General features: G+C 37.4%; 2 protein-coding genes across 5 annotated transcripts; both read left to right on the forward strand.

Moving 5' to 3' along the window:
* Positions 1 to 2,804: 2,804 nt before the first annotated feature.
* LOC106327607 (F-box/kelch-repeat protein SKIP11-like) lies at positions 2,805 to 5,021 on the forward strand. 4 transcript variants are annotated; one of them, XM_013765796.1, is made up of 3 exons: positions 2,805 to 3,001; positions 3,125 to 3,176; positions 3,324 to 5,021. In XM_013765796.1, exon 3 carries the CDS (start codon positions 3,374 to 3,376, stop codon positions 4,715 to 4,717), a length of 1,344 nt encoding a protein of 447 aa, XP_013621250.1. In that variant the 5' UTR covers positions 2,805 to 3,001; positions 3,125 to 3,176; positions 3,324 to 3,373; the 3' UTR covers positions 4,718 to 5,021. The 4 variants fall into 4 exon arrangements, with proteins under 4 accessions (XP_013621250.1, XP_013621251.1, XP_013621252.1 ...); XM_013765797.1 differs by having other exon boundaries at positions 2,832 to 3,001; positions 3,269 to 5,021; XM_013765798.1 differs by having other exon boundaries at positions 2,832 to 3,001; positions 3,311 to 5,021.
* Positions 5,022 to 6,106: 1,085 nt separating this feature from the next.
* Positions 6,107 to 8,157, forward strand: LOC106322972. Its single transcript, XM_013761123.1, has 3 exons — positions 6,107 to 6,725; positions 7,444 to 7,633; positions 7,744 to 8,157. Exons 1-3 carry the CDS (start codon positions 6,184 to 6,186, stop codon positions 7,951 to 7,953), a joined length of 942 nt encoding a protein of 313 aa, XP_013616577.1. The 5' UTR covers positions 6,107 to 6,183; the 3' UTR covers positions 7,954 to 8,157.
* The last annotated feature ends 768 nt before the right edge of the window (positions 8,158 to 8,925 follow it).

The raw sequence follows: 8,925 nt of genomic DNA on the forward strand, positions 1-8,925 counted from the left end.
CTCCATGCTTCGGGAGCGACCTCGCTGTGTCGCTGCGAGAGGTCGCTCCGGACTCGTTCTCGCATCTCCGAGTGATGAAAACGCGAGCGACCTCCGCTCGTTGCTCCGACAAGTCACTCCATGCTTCGGGAGCGACCTCGCTGTGTCGCTGCGAGAGGTCGCTCCGGACTCGTTCTCGCATCTCCGGGTGATCAAAACGCGAGCGACTCTTCCCTGTCGCTCTGGTAAGGTCGCTCTGATAGGGAGATCAGAGCGACTTGACGGTGTCGCTCCGGACTGGTCGCTCCGGTAAGATGCTCGCCCAATGATCACTTTAAACACTTCTTTTGGACTCCAATTGCACTCAAATGTCTCCAAAAACTCCATGTGGTACTCCAATACCTGATAAGGACTCATGTATGCAAAATGCAACCTAAACATGGCTAAATCGTAATCTATATGATCAAAATGCACATGAGTGAATGGATAAAACATTAGAAATATGCAAGATATCAATTTTTTTTACAGAAAACTCAGTGTTTTCCATGAAAAAGATTTACATAAAATTCAAAAATACTTACCAATAATAATTCGGATACTAGCGAGTGCCGATCACGCGATATTCACATACAGTGCAAATAAACTTATGTTCCTAATATATGTGGATAGTTGTTTCAACTGGTAATTAAGTTGAATTAATTTAAAAATAATTATTGTGTCCACTATAATAACTTGTCACATCATATTTAATTTTCGAATAAAAAAAGGTAAAAAACATAAATAGAACTATCTACAAAATTAAAAAGAGAAAAACAATTAAAGAAAAAGAAAACAGAAAAGGTTAACTAACAAGTTCTCCTAATTATATAACAAGTTCTCCTGATTAACAAGTTCTCAAAATAGTTAACTAACAAGTTCTCCTAATTATATAACTATTTTACGCACGTGTTGAACGCGGCATTTGACGCCCATATATAGAGATAAAAACCATGTGTACCGTAATTTGGCACGTCATCTCCATAAGGGCGAACGCGTCAAAAGCTGACGCCAGAGTATATTGCTCTATCGTATGATTTGATTGGTATTTTTGCATTGGGCATGTATGGAATCTAAAAAAAATATGTCTATTAAGTTGATAAAATAAAATCACAGTTTGAATTATCTTATAATGTTAGTAAAGAATGTGAACGTAAGATAGATGTAGAAATGTGGGAAGAACGTGAAGAAATTAAAAAGAATCACGTCACGTGGAGACTGCTTTTTTTTACAAACTCTTCTATCCACTCACTTCATTAAATCATTTTAAAAGTGAAAGATTTTAAAGCAACAAAAAACAAACATTTTGTTTTACCCCAACAAATACATCGCATTGCTTCTAGAATTTTTTATAGTCAATTTTTTCTCATATCTTGTTTTTTTACCAACTTTGCACTAACTTAAAGAGAGATACAACACACAGGAAACAATTCTTAAGCTCATCGTTATCAAGATACAAAGAAAAGGATACAAATGATAAATTTTTTGCTAAATTGCAAAAGATACATTTCAGAGCCTTAAACCAAGAAGCTAAAGAGTCGGCTACAAAACAAAAAGCAAGTGTCAAAGCTCACCTTTCACACGAACCACGACAAGAAGAGAAGCAAAACTGTAGAAGTTCCAACATAAAACCTCTAAAGATGACTTCGAATCCAAAGACGAGCGCATAGGAAAGCTCCACAAATGATGAAGAGACCGCCAAACACCAATCTTTAAAGACCCCCACACACGGATAAATAAGCCTAGACCGTCCAATGAAAAAAAACACAATAGAGAAAGTCATGGACAGAGAGGTAGTCTGACATTTTGTAACACAACTCAATATAATTAATTACTTAAAAATAAAAATAATACACTTAGTTATAACGAGATGTATAAATTTCGGCTTAATTCTTCAAAAAATGGTGTGATTATAGTCTGACATTTTGTACATAATACCATTTTTTCCAAACACAAACATAATATCATTTATGATCTATAAATCTCATTACAATGTACTTTCATAATGCATAGGATTATGATGTTATCAAAACATAATATAGATATTTGACAGAAAAAAAAACATAATAAAGAGGATGGTGAGAATTAAAAGAAAAAGGAATATTGAGTTTCAATGAAATACCTTTTTGATCTGCAAGTAGTTAAATTCCTTTTGACAACTGAAAATGAACAGCTGAAGTACTCTGAACATCTGCATTCAACGCTGAAAAGTAGATTTTTTTTTTCTTCCTGATTTTATCACAAACTATGAAAAAGCAATTGTTTCTGAACATGCTCCGTATAGTATATTTTTAGCCGAGATAACATATTATGTACTTTTTAATAATTTAAAGTGGCTAATTGCTTATTCAAAATTTTAAAGGAAAAATTATACTCATTCCGTTTCATTTTAATTGTCGTTCTGGACTTCGACACACAGATTAATAAAATATTTAAATTTATCTATTTATTAGATAAAAACATCATTACCAATACACATAACAAGATTTCAACTAATAGAAAAATAGATTAGAATAAAAAATCAATAAATCTTGCATTGAAATCATAAAATGATATTAATTTTGAAACGAAAATTTTGCTCTAAAACGACATCTAATTCGGAAGAGAGGGAGTAGTAGTATTTTGGGTTAGTTGACAACTCGAGACAGTTTTGTGTTGGTCTCAAATTCTCAATAAATAAACTAAGTTTCTTTTCAGTAAAAAAATCTTAAGCCGTTTTAATTTTTATTTGACCGCACTAAATTTTGCATATTATAATTTTCAAAAAAGTTAACAAAAAAAAGGAATAAAAGAGAGAGAGAGTGAGAGAGAGAGAGTTGTTCCTTCAAATTTTTTTTATTTTTTAAACTCGAGCCTCTGAGAAACCAAAGCTTCACTCTGATTCGCAAAGCGAATCAAGAGACGACATAGATATAAACGCGAAGAACAGAAACACAGCTCTGAGGCTTGTAAATTTGATTATTTATTCTCTCCTTAATCCAATCTCGTAAGTTCTTTCCTCCATTACCGATTCTTTTAGTGATTATCATTATAATAATCAGTTGATTACCAACCAAACACCCTTTTGTTTCGTCTTAAAAGAACAATTTTTAATCTCTTTCTTGAGCAGATGGAACTATGAACAAATCGAGATCGAAGATTTCGCTGTTTTGAGTTTCCGGGTTCGATTCTTTCTCCCCCTCTTCTTTGAAATTGGAGATCTAGATCTTGAAAGCTGGCAATTTTCCTTGTTCTTGATGACTAATCTGATTAGGGTATTGGTCGAATCTGCAATCTGAATCCATTTCTCATCTGGGTTTTTGGTTTAGATTCCCAAAGTCGAAGACTTTAGTCCGATTCCAAAGCTTTTTTGAAAGACATGTTGGAAGAACGATCACCAGATTCGTGTTTGAGTTCAAGGGTCTTCTCAACCTCTCGCATCTCTGAATCATCCTGGTCCAACTCTTTCATGTTTCCAGAGCATGATGATGATGGTGGTGATAAGCTCAGCAATGGCAAACGAGCTTTGGAGGTTGCTAGCGAGATCAGACCCACCAAGTCACTTAAACTAATGGGGGTTTCGATTCAGTACGATAGCGATTCTTCTGACTATTCAGGGACGAGTCAAGAGTCTGATTCTAACAACAACGGTGGAGACTCGACAGATTCTCATTCTCTTTTCAACCAGATTGGTCGTGACAACTCCATAGACTGTCTGATCCGCTGCTCACGGTCTGACTACGGCTCCATTGCTTCCTTGAGTCGAAATTTTCGTTCTTTGGTGAAGAGTGGAGAGATCTATAGACTAAGGAGACAGAACGGGTTCGTGGAGCATTGGGTTTACTTCTCTTGCCAGCCCTTGGAATGGGTCGCATTCGACCCGGTCGAGAGGAGGTGGATGCAGCTGCCTACAATGCCTTCTAGTGTCACCTTCATGGGTGCAGATAAGGAGTCTCTAGCCGTCGGCACGGATCTACTCGTCTTAGGGCAAGCTGGCTTCTCCTCTTACGTTATATACAGATACAGCCTTCTAACCAACTCGTGGTCTTCCGGTATGGAGATGAACTCTCCGAGGTGCTTGTTTGGATCTGCCAGTCTTGGAGAGATTGCTATATTCGCCGGTGGGTTTGATTCTCAGAGGAAGATTCTTGACTCCGCTGAGATGTATAACTCCGAGCTTCAAACTTGGACGACTCTTCCTATGATGAACAAGCCGAGGAAGATGTGTTCTGGCGTTTTCATGGACGGGAAGTTCTATGTGATCGGCGGTATCGGCGGCCCTGATTCCAAACTCTTGACTTGCGGCGAAGAGTATGACTTGGACACCAAGAAATGGACTCATATCCCTGACTTGTCGCCTCCGAGGAGCCGCGCTGATGTGTCATCAGCCAACGACGCGCCTCCTCTCGTTGCTGTTGTGAATAACCAACTGTACGCTGCTGATCACGCGGATATGGAAGTGAGGAAGTATGATAAGGAGAAGAAGAGATGGTTGACTGTTGGGAGGTTGCCCGAGAGAGCTGGCTCGGTTAACGGATGGGGGCTTGCTTTTAGAGCTTGCGGGGAGAGGCTGATCGTTATAGGTGGACCGAGGAACTCGGGAGGTGGGTTTATAGAGCTGAACTCTTGGATACCGAGCGACGGTGGTCCACCGCAGTGGACGTTGCTTGATAGGAAACATTCTCCTAACTTTGTGTACAATTGCGCAGTGATGGGTTGCTGAAACAACACATATTTGATAATATTACTCTCCATTTGAAAAGACTCCATTGAAGGTTCCAAGCTCCAACCTTTATGCTACTTCTTATTCTTGTTCCATATTTTGTTTTTCTTACAAAAAAAATTCGATTTGAATACAACCATCTCTGTATTGTTAGAGACAAGTCTCAAAAGAGGAAAGAAAGAAAACTGAAACAGGTTATAATAAGTTGGTTAAAAGGTTGAAGCTTTTTAGAGGTTGCCAGATGTGGTTAACATTGTTGTATGTGTTTTAATCTATTTGTTTTATAATAATCTACTTTTGAATCTTCTTGTGTAAACCATCTTTTGGTCTTTGTTCGTATAGTTTTTTTTTTGCTTTTGAGTTTTTTTTTTTTGTTTCTGTTTTGCTTTAGTTTTTTTTTCTGCAAGTACAATCGTTGGATTCACTTTACAGCATTTGTTTGAAGTGTTTGTCATGTTTATGAGGACAAAAGATAAGTGTCACTTTTGTTTTGTTTTTGCTGGGGTAAGGAAAGGGCAAATGCTAAAGGCTTGATGGACGTGTCCTTTAAGATATTTCAACGTGTTGCTTGCAAGTTGCAGTTTTGTTAAGAATGTTTTTGGACTCTTCGTTTAGGTCATGTAGCTTTTAGGCTGTTTAAATTGTCGTGTTTTGCTGTAGAAAACAATGCGACGATTTTTAATTTTTGTTTTATCGGTTACAACTTACAAGTTACAACTCTCACACACACATTATCAGACTTGAACCGAGATTATGATACAACGATACAACCTATTATAAATATAGTTCCCATTCAAATTTTAGATACGTAAAATCTTATAACCAAATAGAAATACTAACAATCATATACGGATATTGAAAATTTAAAGTAGGTACAATTTGCATTTCTCTTACTCTTTTGGATAAAGATTCAGTGAAGACTTTCTCAACTCACACCTCTATAATTTCTTTGTTCAAAAAGAGAAAAATAGATTTCCCTCCAATGTAGTATTCCTCTAAAAAGTACATAAGAATACTTTATACAAATCTAACATTGTTTTCTCCTTTAAGTTCTTAGAAGTTGATTTCATGTTTTGTTAATTTTTAAATTCGATTTTTTATAATTATTACTGCAAGTTAGCAAAAAGTTAACTAACTTTTCAAGTTGCTTAAATTAGTACAACAAGAACGACAAAAGTTGTCTCAAATTATCTTTCAAATCGAAAATCCAAACTTAACACAACAAGCAGCACAAAGCTAGTAGTCTACATTCAGAAGTCAAAAATACTAGAGGTTCAGTTAACATGTTCGAAGAAAGGCCCATTTATCAAATTGGCCCAATATAGTTAAGGCCCATCTTCTAAATCCCGCAAGGGTTTAAGCTTCTTCTTCTCGACTCATCAAAAAAAAAAAAAAATCTGATGAACGCCATTAACGCTACCATTTTCGTTTTCTAATTCGTATCTCAAATTTTCATACCGGAGAAGATGAATTCTCTTCACCGTATTGTAGGATCGATCACCAGAACAACGATCGCACACCCAATCTCCTCCAGGGTTCCGCACACCCTCCCTTCGATCCTCGCCGATTTCATGTCCACAAAGCCCCGAAACGACGACGACGAAGACAAATGGAACGACGCGTGGGAATCAGCTTGGCTCCCCGACGATCTCACCGACAAGACCCGAGCGCCGTGGGAGACGGACGTGAACTTCCCTTCCACGGAGGGGGAAATCGACGTGGAGGCGAAGGCGTTCGTGGAGGATATGAACGAGCACTGGGACGAGAGGAGAGGGAAGAGCGGGAAGAAGGAGGAGGAGAAGAAAGAGAGGAAGGAGATCGGAGGAGGAGAGTCGCTGTACAGCGTGGAGACGATGAAGAAGGATTATAGGTTGAAGAAGCAGAGAGTTCACGCGTCTTTGTGGGTTAAGGAGATTGAGAAGATGGAGGAAGCTAAGTTGGGGGATGATTCTGGATCTGGTGGTGGAGGTGCTGATGATATCGATAGGCTTCTTGATAGCTGCTCTGAGTAAGGATTCTTCTTTTTTTGCACTAATCTTCACTTACTAGGTCTGTGATTGCTTTGAGGATTGACTTCTGGTGATTGCACAATGTGAAGAGCATCTTTATATAGTGCATTGTAGAGATTGTTTATGTGGATTAGAGTCTGGTGCTTTAGGTTTAGCTAAAGATTGTGATTTGATTGTCCATCTAGTATACATAGATTGCAATGAGGATTTGAATCCTGGTGATTTAGGTTTACCTAAAGCCCTATTGTGATTTTGTGAAGCATGTTCACTTAGTATACATAGATTGTTTCAAGAAATCGAGTCCTGGTATTTATAGATTTAGTTAAAGCTCTGTATCTTGAATCTCAAACAAGCATAGTGTTGTTTTCAACGCAATAGCTATGATTTGTTATCTCTCGTCATCTTCACTTGCTAGGTCTGTGATTTAGCTAATTCACGAAACCATTCTGTGATTTAGTTGAGATTTTTACATACATAGATTGCTCTGAGGAGGAATCGTGTCGTGTTGGTTTAGGTTTAGCTAAATCCTTGAAGAAGATTGTGATATGCTCATGATCATCTACTGCATTGGGTTTAACTCAAAAACATTGCAGAGATTGTTTTTTGGGATTTCTTGGTGTTTCTTATAACCTCACTTGCTTGTTATGTTTATATATAAATTTGAATGTGTTTGATGGTCAGTGTGCTTCTTGGTGATTTTGAACTTTCAATACTCAGGATTTTCGACTCGGTAGACCATGATTTCGACAAATTGGAAGTCTCAAGTGGATCTGAACTGAAAAACAAGCCTGATGGTTGGGAATCAACAACAAAAGAACAAGATGGAAATCTCTGGGAAATGTCACAAAGAGAAGAAGACATTCTTCTCCAAGAATTCGATCGCCGCATTTCCTTCTGCAAATTTCAGGTACCACCCATTAAAATATTCCTTAATTTGATTCATCAAACATGTTATCATACCACTGCAACATAGTTTAATTCGACGTTAATTGATATGTGTATCTTTGATGTGTGCAGATAGCTAGTTTTATAAAGCAACACATATTCAGCAGGAGGAGACCGATTGATGGGTGGAGATATATGATCGAAGTGATTGGTCCAAATGCTAGAAAAGGCAAAGGTAGTGTTTCTAGGCTCCCTGCTTTGTCCGATGTTTCGACTCAACCCTTTAAAGAAGAAACTGGTAGTCTCAGTACCTTCAAGCGTCGGTCAAACAGAGATTTGTGAGACTTAAGGAGGAGGAGTTCATGACAAATGACAGTGGTTCTATAAGTGTCGCAATGTTGTGAGATTGTTTACAGGGATCTACAGATTATGTCACGTTAAAGACAATACGCTTTAGATCCTTAGTTTGCAGATATGAATCTGATGTTGTGAACTGAAGAGTTATAGTTATTTTATATGTATGATCTAAGTTTCATTTTTTGAACACCTGAAAATGTATGATCTAAGTTATCTGACGATAGTTGTTCAAACAGCATTAGTCAATTTGAAAAGGAAAATATTGGGAAAAAAGCAGAAATAAGCGAGAGTTAGGATTCAAGTAGAGGGGCCAGCCAACAAGCCTATCAAAGCATAAATAAAATTGTGAAAAACTATGGAGATGCTGTGCTTATCGATCCCCTTTCCTCCCGGTCTGCTTAGCAAGCGCTCTACCATCTGAGCTACATCCTGTTTCATGTATAAAGTTGGAAAGTTTTTACTAAAATTAAATAATATAAATAAACATTCCAAAAAAAGAATGGAAATGCGGGATATCGATCCCGTGCCTCTTGCATGCTAAGCGAGCGCTCTACCATCTGAGCTACATCCCCATTTTCTTTTCCTATTAACTAAGAACTCCTAAACAAAATAGACTTAGCTAAGCAAAACTTGGGAGCTTTTTCATCTCTGTTAACGTTGAGCAAACTTTTGATTATATGAATTTTTCGCAACATAATTGAACAAATACGTTTCAGTTTTGATTAGATAAGAAGCTTTTCCATATTTGATTTAGTTTTATTTTATACAAGAAAACTAAGTTCAATTAGGCTGATTAAATTTATCAAAATTCCTAAAGTTGTTAAAATTATTGCACACATTATAGGAATTGAACTGCTGTGATTACCATCAAGGAAAACAGTAATCACAAATGTATAAAGATATAAGGCCTTTGCTATGGGCAGTTCACAGAATAACACAAACACCCCCCCCCCCCCC

Source organism: Brassica oleracea, chromosome C2 (genome assembly GCF_000695525.1).
Source record: "Brassica oleracea var. oleracea cultivar TO1000 chromosome C2, BOL, whole genome shotgun sequence".
Lineage (NCBI taxonomy): Eukaryota > Viridiplantae > Streptophyta > Magnoliopsida > Brassicales > Brassicaceae > Brassica > Brassica oleracea.